General features: G+C 47.9%; 1 protein-coding gene across 1 annotated transcript; it reads right to left on the reverse strand.

Annotated features, from left to right (window-relative positions):
- Nucleotides 1-470: 470 nt before the first annotated feature.
- On the reverse strand, nt 471-5,030 carry LOC131893780 (HLA class II histocompatibility antigen, DO beta chain). The gene is made up of 5 exons (XM_059243873.1): nt 4,861-5,030; nt 2,484-2,753; nt 1,561-1,842; nt 550-660; nt 471-493 (listed from the first exon to the last, which is right to left on the reverse strand). Exons 1-5 carry the CDS (start codon nt 4,949-4,951, stop codon nt 471-473), a joined length of 777 nt encoding a protein of 258 aa, XP_059099856.1. The 5' UTR covers nt 4,952-5,030.
- Nucleotides 5,031-16,548: the final 11,518 nt, after the last annotated feature.

Here is a 16,548-nt window from a genome sequence, read left to right on the forward strand (position 1 = left end):
GACTTTAGAGCCAGTGTTCTTTACCCAATCCAGGGCCCCGGACTTTTGACACTTCTTCAGACTCTGTGGGAGAAGCTTCCATTTAGGATCTTACTGGGGATGAGGTGGCTCTTGAGACCTGAAGAAACAATGAGATAGTCTCAGAAGGCTTCACACCCTCCCATTCCAGAGACTCGAGAGACCCACTCAGCCAGAGGCACCTCTGCCTCCCTCACTCCATGATGCTTGCTCTGGCCAAAGAACTAGGCAATGATCTGCCAGCCAAAGACAAGGAATGGGAGCGCTTACCTCATCACCTGACCGGGTCTCCACAGATGCTGGAAAGAGAGAATAGGATCCCAGTCAGATCAAATGTCATTTTCTTGGGGGGGAGGGTGGCCTGCAATGCCAGCACTGTCTCTGCTTCCCCTGGACTCCCCTGGCTTTAGAAAACACTGTCACCATGATGCCTCAGCACAGCCAGGCTTCCCTCACATTTTTACAGTAAAGGAAGCTGGAGGTGGAGAAGCCACAGGGCAGATGGGAAGGTTCTCCTCAGAGGTGCATTACCTTTCTGAGCCTTGAGGTGGATAACAAGCCCCACCAGGAAGACAATCAGCCCAAGCAGGAACGCTGCACCTCCACTCAGTATCTTTTTCCATGAATATTCAGACTGAGCCACTGTGGGAAACAAGATTTAAAGTCAATGTAATGTTCATCAATGTTCCCAATACTGGATACAACTTCTTTTGTTGTTGTTTTGTTTTGTTTTTTTGAGACAGGGTTTCTCTGTGTAGCCCTGGCTGTCCTAGAACTCACTCTGTAGACCAGGCTGGCCTCAAACTCAGAGATCCTCCTGCCTCTGCCTCCTGAGTTCTGGGATTAAAGGTGTGTGCCGCCACTGCTAAACTGGACACAACTTCTTAAAACCCCAAGGCCTATACTGCACCCCATCCAGCACTGCTCAGGGAAGAGTTGTCTAGAGATGGAGTTGCCTCCCATCTGTCACTGATTGTGTGTGTGTGTGTGTGTGTGTGTGTGTGTGTGTGTGTGTGTGTGTGCTGCACAAGGACAGAGGTCAACTTCAGATGTCACTCCCCAGGTGCCATCCACCTGTTGTTGCTGTGGTTGTTTCTCCATGGGGTCCCTCATTGGCCTGGAACTACTAAGCAGGCTAGGCTGAGAAGCCCATGAGCTCCAGAGTCTGCCTGTCTCCACTTCCCTGGCCCTGGGACTAGAAGCAGGCACCAGAGCTCCTGGATCCGGATCAACCTCAGGTCCTCACGCTTGTGTGACAAGTACTTTACCAACTGAGCCACTTCTCCAGCCCCGTCCCTGACTTACAGCCCATGACAGTGTCCCTAAAGACTACAGTGCTAAAGGACTCTAGGTCCCAGGGTTGGAGGCAAGTGGTGGGTTAGCAGCCCACCTTGTCTCTCAGACATCTGAGGATGGATGTCTGCCCTGTTCTCTCCCACCCTGACCCTAAAATTCTCAGATCAGGAGAACTTGTCTTGTGCTCAAGATGAACATAGAAGTGGCACAAGCCCCAGACATACAAAAACACTAAAGGAAGCTCACTCCACTCCACAGAAATGGGGCTCTGGAGGCTGGGGTGCTCCACAAGGCAGCTGTAGACATCACCAAGCTCTGGGATTATTTCCAGCATCACTGTCATCTGAAAGGTCCAGTCTCCATTCCTCACAAGGCCGGTGGATATGATCCCAGACCTCTCCTCCTGTCCATTCCGGAACCACCGAACATTTATGTCCCCGGGGTAGAAGCCTGTCACAGAGCAGAGCAGCAGGTTGTGTTGCCGCAGCAGCGGGGTCCTCTCTGGACACACTGTCACCTCAGGTGGCACTAGCAAGAAAGAGAGAAGAAAGATCACACAAGGACAGGAGCTTCTACAGGGACTGTGACACCCTTGATCCATTTCCTACACCAGCAGAAGCTGGAAGTGTAGGGACACCCACGACCCCTAGACTGAGAAGCATGTATGGATGGCCACAAGGAGTATTTAGACCGCTAGGTGCCCCCATAGTCACTTATTGTATTCAAGAGTGCACCAGTCCTCCGAGTCCCTGAGAACTCTGGGGTTGTAGAACTAAGACCACAATGTCCTATCCTGTGAGGACCGTGATTCACAGCTGAGGACAGAGCAAAGTCACAGCCCCCCTTTCCTGTGACCCTCTTACCCTGGAGAATAAATTTCCTGTCACAAGAAAGCTGGCAAAATGGCTCAGCAAGTAAGGGTGCCAGCCGCCAAGCCTGAGGACCTGAGTTCAATCCCTATGACCACAGGATGGGGAGAGAGAACCAACTGTCTCAAGGTGTCCCCGACCTCCATGTGTGCACTGTGGCATGCATGGCACACACACACACACACACACACACACATACACACGCACACACACATAAATAGATGTAATTGAAAACATTTTAAGCGCCTCTCATAAGACAGGTTCTCATGGAGAACCCCGCTAGGCCCCTCCTCCACTCACCGTTTCTCCCCACGGTGAAGGGGGCCCCCAGCCTGTAGTTCTGCCTGCAGACCATGTTCACAGAGGCTCTGCTCCGCTCCAGGAGGTCCCAGCGTTTGTTCCACTGCTCAGCATCAGGCTCCCCCAGCTCAGTCAGTGCCACAAACATCCCCAGGTCACTGTCGAAATGTAAATACTCCTCCAGGTTGAAGATGAACCTGACCACGAAGCGCACCTTTTCTGTCCCGTTGGTGAAGTAACAGTCTGCCTTTGCCTGAATCACAAAGTCCTCTGGAAACCACAGAAGGATTAGGAGCCAGCTGCAGCTCTGGGAAAGCCGGTGCCTGGTGCACCAATGCAGCTCTGGGAAAGCCTGTGCCTGGTGCACCAATGCAGCTCTGGGAAAGCCGGTGCCCATCACATCAATGCAGCTCTGGGAAAGCCGGTGCCTGGTGCACCAATGCAGCTCTGGGAAAGCCGGTGCCCATCACATCAATGCAGCTCTGGGAAAGCCGGTGCCTGGTGCACCAATGCAGCTCTGTGAAAGCCGGTGCCTGGTGCACCAATGCAGCTCTGGGAAAGCCTGTGCCCATTACATCAATGCAGCTGTGGGAAAGCCGGTGCCTGGTGCACCAATGCAGCTGTGGGAAAGCCGGTGCCTGGTGCACCAATGCAGCTCTGGGAAAGCCTGTGCCCATTACATCAATGCAGCTGTGGGAGAGCCTGTGCCTGGTGCACCAATGCAGCTGTGGGAAAGCCTTGCATGGTACACCAAGTCAGAGGGTGCAGATTTGAGAGGAGGCCTTTTGACCACAACATGCTCAAAAGCATAACATTAAGGGATGAAAACACAAATGTCAGCAATGCTTATTGGCATTTATTAAAAATGTGAAATCTACAGGGAAAACCATTTTCAGGAGTCAGTCCTCCCCTGTCCAACATGTGGGTCCTGGGGATTGAACTCAGATTGTCAGGTTTGGCAGCACGCGGCTTTAGCCACTGAGCCATCTTGCTGCACATTTTATGTCTCTGAACACTGCACTCATGTTGAAGACACACTTGGAACGATATCCATGGAGAGGAAAGAAGAGAAAGGAGGAGGACAGGAAGAGAAAGCAGGAGGGACAGGAAGAGGAAGGAGGAGGGACAGGAAGAGGAAGAGTCCTTTTAATGATGGCATGCTGTGGCTCAGTTCTGCACTCTTGAGAATGATAGAGCGGGCAGTCACGGGAGAGCCCCAGGAAAGGACTCGAAGCTATGACTTGATGGATGATGGCTGTTGTGCTTGAGCTGTGGGTCTGCTCATTCCTAAGCTCTGCAGTCTCCTCCAGGGGTGCCCAGCCTCCGCTAAGAATGACCTTAATAGCAGTCCAGGCCCCTCTGTCTCATTCACTGAGTTCAGATGACATGCCATCCTCCAGTCCCTCAGCATTTCCCCCCTTCTCCATTCCCTCTTACAAGCTAAAGAAGAAAAAATGTGTGGATTTTTTATCATTTAAAAATCTATGCTGAAGCTGGGAGGTGGTGGCGCGTGCCTTTAATCTCAGCACTTGGGAGGCAGAGGCAAGTGGATCTCTGTGAGTTTGAGGCCAGCCTGGTCTACAGAGTGAATTCCAGGACAGCCCCCTCTACACAGAGAAACCCTGTCTCAGAAATACATAAACAAGAAAAAAAACTCTATGCTGTTTCTTTTATTTATCAAATGGACATGATAAACTCAGAGCATTTTTGTTGTTGTTGTTCTCAGAGAAAAATGATGCTCCCTCCCCAAGGCTTGTTCCTCTTCTGTATTTGACGAGACCCTGACACTAAAGGGACATCTTTTCTTAGCATATCACATCCTGTTTTCTGCTCATAACCCCACATTTTCATGGTCTAACAACGCTCGTGTTTGCATAGCCCGTCTCCCCGGCTAAAAAAATAAATTGCACACAGTAACCTAAGGCCAAAAATAACTAACATATTCAACTTGTCTGACTTCTTCTCTTACACCTCAAAACTGCTCAGTGTGATGCCGACCACTTAACATGGGGTTTATTTCCAATTCACTAGATAAACAGAAAGTCATAACAAGAGTTACAACGTAACTCTTACTTAGGAGGCTCAGCTGCTCTCCGACTCCGGCTTTCACAGTTCTAGTGTCTGACATTGATGCATAAGGAACCCAACAAGGAAAAATGGCTCCTTCTTTCTTCCTACCTCCCCTGGCGTCTGTGTACAGGAAGTCCTTTCCAGACAGCTCATTGTGGATGAGGAGGAGGCCATGAGGGCTTCCTGGTCAGTGGGAAGGCGCTGTCTTTAAGTCAGAGCCACTCTGTTGCGAGACTTTGATCTGTGGAGAGAAACCCCCACACCAATTCCAGCAAACACACCCAGAAACAAACTGCTCTGTTCTTACCTGGGGAGTCTCTGCCTTCAGACATGAAGGAATTCGGCCTCATGAGGTTCACTAGTAGAGCCACTACCCAGGGGACCCTCCCAACACCCATTCTGGAGGGGACACGAGACACTAGAGAGGCTGATGAGCCTCTTTAGAACGGAGCTGTCTTCCACACAACTGAAAATAAAAAAAAAAAAAATTCACAAAGAATAGATAACTCCCAGCTGCTCTGAGATTGGGACCATCTTCAGACTGTTAACCAATCAAGACTGAAGACTTCTGCATCATTTGTTGCTAGGCAGAACACTTTGATATAGTTGCATTATGATAGCCAAGAACTGGTTACCTGGAGGGTCAGTGTCAGTGGTTTAAGTCAGGAGGGGGAAAGTCTACAGAGTATAAGGTCCTAGAACAAAGCAGATTGTTTATTGTGCATCCTGCTAGCCTCGTTTAGTAGGGTCCCTGAACTATTCTGACCCAGAGGTCTCCCTTCCTGCAGCGTGGCTGACATTGGCAGCAGAGGGTGCTGAACAAGGAAGATGTAGACGGCTTCGTGGACGTGGTGTAAAGGGAGTCAGTGGCGGGCTCATCACAAAGCAGAAGACGGATTGTACCGTGTCTTTTATGCCAAGCAAGGAGAGGAGGGAGGAGGAGACTGAGACAGAAGGACAGACAGGGAGACAGAATTCTCAAAAGAATAAAACCATGCAAATATAAGGACAGAATATACGGAAGCATTGGGGGGCCAGGTCAGAAAAATGGCAGGATAGGATTTTATAGGACACAGTGGTTGGCAGAACTACTGGTCCATGGGTGCAGTGCCAGCTTGGGCTACAGAGTGAGCCCTGGTCTCAAAATAATAATAGTAATAATAATAATAATAATATAACAACAATGATGAAGATGATTGACAAAAATTGAAATGGCTATACACTGTGGTGAAAACAGCATGGGGAAAGACGTGTAAATTAATCCACCTCTGCTGCCTTGGTCAGCTTTCTGTTGCTGTGATGGACATCATGGCCAAAGTTACTTGCAGAGGAAAGGGCTTATTTCACCCCACAGCTTATGGTCCATCACTGAGGGAAGTTGGGGCAGGAACTCAGGGAGGAACCTGGAGGCAGGAGCTGACGCAGAGGCCATGGAGGAACACTGCTCACTGGCTTGCTCCTTATGGCTTATTCAGCCTGCTTTCTTATAGAACCCAGGACCACCAGCTCAGAGATGGCTCCATCCATAGTGGGCTGGCCTTTCCACATCAATCATCAAGTTAAAAAAAAAATGTCCTACAGATTTGCCTAGGTCAATCTGATGGGGGCATTTTCTCAATTGAGGTTCCCTTTTCCTAGATGACCCCAGCTGTTTAAAGTTGATAGACATGCTTGGAATGCACACACAGAAAGAAAGAAAGAAAGAAAGAAAGAAAGAAAGAAAGAAAGAAAGAAAGAAAGAAAGAAAGAAAGAGAGAGAGAGAGAGAGAGAGAGAGAAGAAAGAAAGAAAGAAAGAAAGAAAGAAAGAAAGAAAGAAAGAGAGAGAGAAAGAAGGAAAGAAAGAAAGAAACTGGCCAGTATATCCAACAAAGTAATTTAATGGTGTGTCTACTATGTGAGGAATTTTATCCTATTGACATGTTTGTATACATGCATTTTAGCACCTAAACAAGACATTGTGGACAATGGCAAAAGATTTGTAATAACATCATCCAGCTACCCACTTGTTCTGTATGTCCAGAGGGTGATCTACAATAGCTGAGCTTCTCATTTCAAAATGGATGAGTTTATTAAATAAATAGCAAGCAAAATAAATAGAATAAATAGCCAGTAGAAGAGAGAAATGGCAGATAATAGCAAACGCCACCCATCAGGCGCTCAGAACACCCAGCAGAGAGGACCAGCATCGCCAACGGAGAGCAAGCAAAGGGACACACAGAATGGATTCCCAAGAGAAATCAGCTGGGGAAGCGCACTGAGGCCGCCAGCTGTGTCCCGTGGGTGGGGAGAGTCTTGCTGAGCATCCCTTGAAAGAGAAAATGTCAAAGAGCAGCAGACACCATCAATGGGAAGCCCAGCAGAAACTGAGGAAGCTGAGCCAGTCAGCTGGAAGTTGGATCAAGAAAGCCCAGGGTGGAGGGTCCATCCTTTCCCTGTAAGAGTGTCAGACTTCCCAGCCCCACCACAGGCAGTCACTGTATTATGTGATAAACAATAAAAACCTCAGCTAGATATGGCTCACCTTCCAGCTGTTCTCAAGGATGCTGTGTCTCCAATGCCCTTAGCTATTTGCTATTTTCTTTTCTTCCTGTGGCAGTTAGGAGGCCAGTCTGACCCAGGGTGGGAATTTTGGAGGGAAGGGGAAGGGGCCTCCTTGTTCCCAGAGTTCACTTCCAGAGAGGTTAAGCAGCCTGTGAGAATTCACCAACTTAACGTGCGCTGCACCACTGATGGGCACATCCGTGAGCTAGGGTCTCACACAGCCATTTACTTTCAGTGTAAAAATTACATTTCAGGTTTGAATAAGAACGTACCCCATAGGCTCAGACATTTGCATATTTGCAGTCCAGTTACTTATGCTCTTTGTGTAGGTGTGGCCTCACTGCAGGAACTATGTCACTGGTGATGATACCACTTATCCTTCTGGTTCCATAAACACTTTTTTTTTCCCTAAAAAAAAAAAAAATACATTTCAGAAAAGCAGATTTAGGGAGCTGCTCTTTGGGAAAATGTGAAGCAGAAATATGTACACGTACATCACAGCTTTCTGTTGCTGAGATAAACTCCATGGCCAAAAGCAACTCAAGGAGGGAAATGTTATTTGGCTTACAAATCCCCATTACATTTCCATTGCTGAGGGAAGTCAGGGCAGGAACTCAAGGCAGGAACTGAAGCAGAGGCCACGGAAGAACGCTGCTTATTGGATAGCTCTGCCTGATTCCTTATATAACCAGGAACCACCTGCCAAGGGGTGGCACCACCCACAGTGAGCTGGGTCCTCCCACATCAGTCATCAATCAAGAAAATGCACCACCGACTTGCTCAAGGCTGGTCTGGTGGGGACATTTTCTCAGTTAAGGTTCCCTCTTCCCAGACGACCCTAGCTGTGTCAACAAAAACTAACTGAGACAACATATTCACTTAAATGTAGGTTAAATCTCTCCAGAACGACAAGCCTGAAGCTGAGAACTGGATCTTCTGGGCAGTCAGGGAGTGATGGAGTGAAGCGCTCCTCCTTGTCTTTTGAATTTACAGCTACATTAAAACGTTGCATGTTTGTGCATTTAAAAAAAAAAAAAGAATAGAGAGAATTGTTTTTTACAAGTCTTCGAAGACTTGTTCCCAAGTCAAAGTCCACCTCCAAGAGTGAGACCCAGTGACAGTTTCTAAATTTGTGTTCTTATGTTCAGGGTTGGGATAATCACACCTGCCACATGAGGTTATCCTGAGAATAAAGTAAGAATATGTATGTCCTGCGTGGGTGCAGTCATAGCATTCAGGAAGCACCCAGGAAAGAGTAAGTTCCTAAGAGTCCCCAAAACGACTCAGTTTTTTCTAGGGCCACCAGATGGCATCAGACTCACACCAGTCCTGGTCCCTAGCTCACCAGAATAAGGAAGGTCTCCATCCCAGACATCCTAACTACTCCACATTCCCTCCTGGGGATCCATGAAAGCTGTGTGACCTCCAGGAGGTCATCCCACTGTGCAAGGCACTGAGGACTAGAGGCTGGATGCTGTCCCCACAGAATAGGACAGACTGGGGAGCTGCCTCGATGTCTCAAAGAACCTACAAAGCTTTCCTAAGAGTGTCCCCTCTCTGTTTATATTTTCCTTTTGAAAGACTAAACCTTACCTATCTGTCATCCTGTGCCAAAAAAATCAACTCAGAACGGATCAAAGGCTTTGGTGTAAGAGCTGGAAACACAGATACAGGGAACACCACAAGAACCAGGGGTGAGAGGCAGCTGGAAAGGCTCCAGGAGCCTGGGGGAAGTGAGAAGTGAAAAGTGGGATTACATCAGATTAAAAAGCTTCTGAGGAGCAAAGAAACAGAATGGGAGAGACAGACAGAACAGAAGAGACAGACAGAACAGGAAAGACAGACAGACAGAACGGGAGAGACAGACAGACAGAACGGGAGAGACAGACAGACAGAATGGGAGAGACAGACAGAATGGGAGAGACAGACAGAATGAGAGAGACAGACAGAATGGGAGAGACAGACAGAATGGGAGAGACAGACAGACAGAATGGGAGAGACAGACAGACAGAATGGGAGAGACAGACAGAACGGGAGAGACAGACAGACAGAATGGGAGAGACAGACAGAATGGGAGAGACAGACAGACAGAATGGGAGAGACAGACAGAATGGGAGAGACAGACAGAATGGGAGAGACAGACAGAATGGGAGAGACAGACAGACAGAAAGGGAGAGAACACTTGGCCAGCTGTCTGCCTGACAGGAGACCAGTATCCAGAACATGCAACAATGTCGGAACTTCAGACACTAAAAAGCAAATAACCCAACCAGCAAATGATACTTTTCAGATGAACATTTGTTTGTGGTGCTGTCAATCAATCCTGGGCCTTCCACATGCCAGGCTACTGCTACCCACACCCACAACCCTGAAAATACACTGTTCAAATGAAAAAGTGCATGAAGCCAATGAACACGTGGGAAAAGCTCATGAAGGAGGAGGGTGAAGGGGTTAACAATGCACGGGATGTGAAATGGGAAGAGGAAAGGAAAGGATGTTATAAACCTGGATGGAGGGAAGAGAGAGGCCAGTCAACCAAAACTAAGCATGTTTGAATACGCCACAAGGAAGCCTGTGCTTTCAGGGGTATGATGGTATTTTATTTGTATTGAAATGTGATTTTAATTGTATGTTAATAAATAAAGTTGCCCGGGGGTCAGAGCTATTAGAGCCATAGCAAAAGCTGGGCGTTGGTGGTGCACGCCTTTAATCCCAGCACTTGGTAGGCAGAGCTAGGTAGATCTCTGTGTGTTCAAAGATACAGCCAGCATTGGAGACACACGCCTTTAATCTCAATACCATAGAAGACCTGGAAGGCTGTACAACAGACAGTGACGAGGCGGTCATGTGGTTGGTTTTACAACCAATGAGAAGGCAGAACAGAAAGTCTATATAAAGACAAACAGACAGGAAGTAGCTCCTTTTCGGAGAGCTCTCTTGGCTTAAGAGGCTAGCTGCAGCAGGCAGGTAAAGCTCTTAGCTCTGATCTCTTGGCTTTCTTCTTTGCATTGGTTCTGTGTTTCTTATTTAATAAGACGGTTGGTTACATCTACACAGGGGCTGACTTCAGAGTTTTTATTTAAGTTCAAAAATGTTAGCCCTTGTGGAAACGACGAACAAAACTGCATTGAGGGCAACCAAGATGGCTCGGGGTAAAGGCACTTGCTGCAGTTCTGATGACCTGAGTTCAATCTGCAGGACCCACATGGTGGAAAGACAGAACCAACTCCACAAAACTGTCCTCCGGCCTCCACAGAGGGAGCGAACATCCACACACAAATAACAATTAATAAATAAAATACAGTTTTTTAGAAAGTGTAGCTACACTGAGTCCATCTCACCTCAGTCTGACGACCAAGACAAAATGAGGAAGGGCTGGAGAGACGCTCGCAGTTAACGGCACTGGCTGCCCTTACAGAGGACCAGGATTCGGTTTCCAGCACCCACGTGGCAGCTCACAGCCATCTGCTACTCCACTTCCAGGGGATCTGATGCCCTCTTCTGGCTTCCATTGGAACCAGGCACACATGTGGTACACAGACATACACATAAAACAAAAATTAACAGATTTTTTTAAGAAAGAAAAAGAAAAAATGCAGCCCTTGGGAGGCAGAGGTAGGGGTGAGGGTTCACTGTGAGTTCAAGGCCCAACTACATGGTGAGTCCCAAAAAACCAAAAAGAGAAAAGGAAAGGAAGTGTTTGTGGCAATGGGTTCTTATACACTGCTGAGGAACGTGACTTAGTCTAACCACTGTAAGAATCGGCATGGAGGCTCCTCAAAAGACCAAATTAAAACCACCATACAGCCCAGCTGTACCATACCCAAGTATACACCTGAAGGAGTCAGAGTCAGCATAAAACAGACACCCGCATACCCCCACTCAGTGCAACACAAAAGGTTGTGGAACAGCCTACACACCCATAGTAGGTAGGTTGTGGAACAGCCTACATTACTATAGGTAGTTGTGGAACAGCCTACATTACTATAGGTAGTTATGGAACAGCCTACATTACTATAGGTAGTTGTGGAACAGCCTGCATTACTATAGGTAGTTGTGGAACAGCCTGCATGCCCATAGGTAGGTAGGTTGTAGAACAGCCTACAAACATATAGGTATGTTATGAAATAGCCTACATTACTATAGGTAGTTGTGGAACAACCTGCATGCCCATAGGTAGTTGTGGAACAGCCTACAAGCTCATCAACTAACGAAGAGAGAGGATGGGGTATACCTGCAAAATTGAGCTTTACTTATCCATAAAGAAGAATAAAATGTCAGGGGCAGGAAAACGGATAGACCTGGATATACCACACAGAGAAAAAAGACAAACATCCTGTATTTTTTTCTGTGAGATTTAAAGCAGACATGTAAACAAAGGGGGGTACTCTCAGCGATGTGAGTGGGAAAAGGAGGATAAGAGGGGTGACAGAGGCTGAATATGATCAAATATGTTATATGCATGTATGAAAATGTCATGAGGAGGGCTGGCAAGATGGCTCAGTGGGTAAAGACACTTGCTGCCAAGTCTGGTGACCTGAGTTGAATCCCTGGGACCCACATAGTGGGAGGAGAGAACCAACCAACTGAAGCAAGTTGTTATTTGTCCTACACACACAGTCACATGCACACACATGCGCTCACATACACACACACACACACACACACACACACGAATGTAATAAAAATATTTTTTTAAGTTGTGGAATATTCCTTTACACTGTGTGAATATATGTCAGTGTGACTGGCTTAATAAAGAAGCTGACTAGTCATTAATAGGACAGAGTAAGGTTAGGGGGAGAGCCAAACAGAGAATGCTGGGAAGAAGAAGGGCAGAGTCAGAGGGTCACCAGCCAGACACAGAGGGAGCAGGAGATGAATGTGCCATGCTAATAAAGGTGGCAGAGTGTAAATAAGAAATATGGGTTAGTTTAAATGTAAGAGCTACTTAGTAACAAGCCTGAGCTATTGGCTGAACATTTATAATTAATAATAAGACTCCCTGCATTTGGGAGTGGGCTAGTGGGACAGGAAAACTCGGTCTACAAAAAGTCACAATGAAACCCACCTATGTTGAAATTAGTAACAGTAACTTTTTAGAACAAAACTGGATAAGTGAGAAAGAAACTGAAGGCAACTGGGGGATTATGGGGCACAGAAAGCATGAGGCATGGGTGAAGAAAACTCCAAGTAAACCAGAGTCACTGATACTTGTGATTGGTAGACAGGTCACGCTCGAGGGGGTTTGGCCTCTGTGTTTGGGGACTACCTTCTGTATCCCCTGTGTCTGGCTCTCCTGGGAACCCCCCCTTTTACCCCCACTCATGTCTGCCCCAACTATATAACAGATGGGCTGAGTGATGCCCGGCCTGTTTCTATATCTGTGAAGACTTGACCACTTTGCTGTGTGTGTGTGTGTGTGTGTGTGTGTGTGTGTGTGTGTGTGTGAGAGAGAGAGAGAGAGAGAGAGAGAGAGAGAGAGAGAGAGAGAGCTTTTGGCTTGTATACATGAAGGTCAGAGGACAAATCGTGGGAGTTGGTTCTCTCCTTCCGTTAAGTGGGCCCAGGGGATTGAGCTCATGTCATCTGGCTTTGCAGAAAACATCATTACTCAGCCCTGCCACATTTTTTATTTTTATTTGTTTTATGTACTTGGGCCTGGATGTCTGTGCACGGTGTGAGTGCAGTGCCTACTTAGGCCAGCAGAGGGCGTGAGCTCCCCGTGCACTGAAGTTACAGGTGGCTGTGAGCTGCCATGTGGGTGTGGGAAGTTGAACCTGGATCCTCTGGAAGACCAGCCAGAGCCCTTAACCACTGAGCCACCTCTCCAGCCCCTGCTGTAATATTTTTAAGATGCTCTTCCAGGTTTCAAGAATGACAAATGTTGGTGTGATTGTAGCAAAAAAATACCAAAGACTCCTCACAGACCATTTTCCGTGAGAGTTTCAGCTTCCCTCAGATCACTAGATGGAGAATTCTTTTCCCCTTATAAGAAAGGGATTTTTGTGGGAGAGGGAAGGACTCTGGGCAAGGCTTCTCTCACCCCGCCTGGGAGGTGGGTAGGTCTCAGGCTGTTGTACACTCTCACCCTACTGCCAGGCTGGGGCGAGAGTGCCAGAGTGCCAGGCTGGGAGACAAAGAACGGCTGTGCTGGCAGGCTCCGGCTAGCACTGGAAAGTACCTGCTGCTTCCAGGAACGTCTAAGTTTCTGTTTCCTAGAACAGGAGTGTGCCAATCCCGGCACTCCCGGTGCTGGTGAGTGAGACAACATCTAATTCTCAGTGGTGGATCAGCGGCAGGAGTTCATTTCTCCAACAGACTTGCTATTCATCGTCCCTGAAGCTGGGCTCTGCGCCAGATCAAATACACACAGCCCAAAGAGACACGTGACTTTCCCTGGGAGCTCCTGCCTAGAGGACAGGCAGGCTGGGGAGCTTAAAGGAGGTGAGAACCGGCCACCTGGAAAGGAGATCTCCCGACTGAGCCAGGGAGGCTTTTCCTGTCAACTTCAGAAGGGCTTGTGGGAAACCTGGAGGGTGGCCAGGGAGCTCGCTGTGTCCTGGGCTGATGGGACCAAGAAAGGGAAGTTGGGGGCCCCCGTGTGTTGGGCAAAGGCTCTAGGCCCAGAAGCAGGTCATAGAAGTGCCACCCTCCCAAGAGTCCCCCAGAATGAAAATCTGCCTTCCTGAACAGCTGGGTGGGAAACCCGACAGGAACCTCTCTGGAGACGGAATGATCTACAGCTGTGAATGACACCTGTCTTGAGGGGAGAGAATACACTGGATTTGGATTCAAAGAGCCAGTGGCTTCACTTGGTCTGACTTGGGTTAGAGATCCTGGACAGGAGATACAATGTAACTGTTCAGAATTCAGACTCCAGGTGTGTGCAACACCAACTCCAACAGTGTGTGACCCTGTGGGGTGGTTGGTTTTAAATGTCCACTTGCAGCCTGGAGAGGGGGCTCAGGAATTTAAAAAACACTCATTGCTCTTGCAGAGCACCTGAGTTGGATTCCCACCCAGCACCCACACGTCGGCTCACAGCCACCTTTAACTCCAAATCAGGGGATCCAATGCCCTTTCTGACCTCCATAGGCACCAGGCACACATGTACACATACAAGCATTGCTGGCAGAAATTCATACACAGACAATAAATAAATCTAAAAAAAAAAAAACAACCTATTTTTAATGCCAACTTGCCACAACCTAGAATTACCTAGAATGACATGGTGCTTTAAATGAGAAACGTCACCCAAAGACCCAATCTTTGAATACTTGGTCCCCAGTTGATGCTGTCGGGGAAGCAATGCAGCCTTGCTGGAGGAAGTGTGTCGCTGAGGGCGGGAGGCGAGAGTTGCCTCACTTCCAGTCTGCCCTCTGCTTCCTTTGTGGATAGAGATGAGATCTCTTGGTTTGCTCCTCTGATGCCTGCTGCCACACCTCCCCCACCATCACAGACGCTGCCTCTGGAGCCACAAGCCGGATAAACTCTCCTTCCTGTAAGTTGCTTCTGGTCATGGTGTTTTGCCACAGCAACAGAAAAGTAGCTGAGACACCCAGGAAGAGAGTCTCAGTAAGAGTTATTTAGATCAGGTTGCTCCATGGGCATGTCTGTTGGGGACAGTCTTGATTGCTGGTGTAGGAGGACCCCGCCCACTGAGGACAGCACCGTTCCCTGGGCAGGTGGCCCTGGGTTGTGTGAGAAAGTTGACTGAGAATAAACCTGCCTGGCCCCTATGGAGCAGTGGCCGCTCTGGTCCCGCTGCTCTTCTCTGGCTGTGAAGTGGGTTCCTTGGGCAGAGGTAGTGCGGTGTGAAAGAGCAAGCCTGCCTGCCGCGAGGACCCTTGACTCCCTCGCTGGTGGACTGTGACCTGGAGCTGTGAGCCAGTAAACCCTCCCCCCCCCCCCAGCTTTTGGTCAGGGTGTCTGTCACAGCAACCAAAATGAAACTAGGCACCTTGGGAAAGTCCTCTATCCTCTTTGAGCCTCAGTTTCCCCACCCATAAGATGGAAATGATAAAGAAACTGGAAGTAGTAATACACAAATCGTATACGGCTCAGAATAAGGATTAAAGATAACACATGGTATTGGGATGATCTTTTTGTACACTGTAGAGATGTGTCTCTGTTTTACCTCACCTGCCTAAGGTACCTTCTGATTGGGTTAATAAAGAGCTGAATGGCCAATAGCTAGGCAGGAGAGGATAGGCGGGACTTCTGGGCAGATAGGAACTCTGGGAGAGAATCTGGTGGGAGATTTGCCAGCCAGACATGGAGGAAAGCAGATTTACAGTACTAAGGAGAGGTTAACAAGCTACGTGGTAAAACACAGATTAATAAAAACAGGTTAATTTAAGTTTTAATAACTGTTTGGGGAAAAGCCTAAACTAAGGCCAAATTTTCATAATTAATAAAAAGTCTCCATGTCGTTATTCGGGAGCTGGCAATCCAAAGAAAGACCTGCTAGAGCATGGGGACCACTTTGCATAGTTCCTGCTCACACTCAAACTCTACAAGTGCAGCTCTTGCCCACACACTTCTGTTAACACTGTTAACTCAAGAGCTGTGCTTTACCCAGGCATCCTCTAGTTTCCCCCAAAATATCAGGTACAGGGCCAGGCATGATGGCGCACGCCTTTAATCCCAGCACTTGAGATGCAGAAGCAGGTAGATCTCTGAATTTGAGGCCAGCCTGGTCTACATAGTGAGTTCCAGGACAGCCAGGGCTACATAGAGACCCTATCAAAAACAGAAAGAAAAGAATTATCCTGGTGGGAATAAGGAAGGAGACAGAAAGGCAGCTTTATGAATGTTCATGAGGAGTTGGGCTATTTGCGTATCAAAGAACAGATACACACTGAATAGACAGCTAGCAAAAGGCTAACAATGGTTATATCCTGAGGTAAATCACAGGATGGACAGATTTTACACTTTGTGAGACAACTCTATGAATGTGTATTTATTCATAGGTACATATCATATTAATTATTTTTCTTGTCTGTGCAACAAAACGCCTGACAAAAGCAGCTTGAGGGGGTCTACACATTTGAGGGTACAGTCCATCACGTCAGGGAGGCAGGAGTGGCAGCCCACAGGTTACACGGCGTCCGCCGTCAGGAAGCAGAGAGAGATGACGCTGTGCTCAGCTCACTTTCCCCTTCCACACAGTCTGGGCCCCCAGCCCACGGGATGGCTCCGCCCACAGTTAGGGCAGGTCTTCCAACCTCAATTAACCTAATCTATCTATAACTCCCTCACAGACACGCCCAGATGTTTGTCCGTGATTCTAGATGTGGTTAAAATGTCAATCAATATTAACCATAATATATACTTTTTTTTTTTTTTTTTTTTTTTGGTTTTTCGAGACAGTTTCTATGTGTAGCTTTGCGCCTTTCCTGGGACTCACTTGGTAGCCCAGGCTGGCCTTGAACTCACAGAGATCCACCTGGC

Source organism: Peromyscus eremicus, chromosome 16_21 (assembly GCF_949786415.1).
Source record: "Peromyscus eremicus chromosome 16_21, PerEre_H2_v1, whole genome shotgun sequence".
Taxonomy (NCBI): Eukaryota; Metazoa; Chordata; class Mammalia; order Rodentia; family Cricetidae; genus Peromyscus; species Peromyscus eremicus.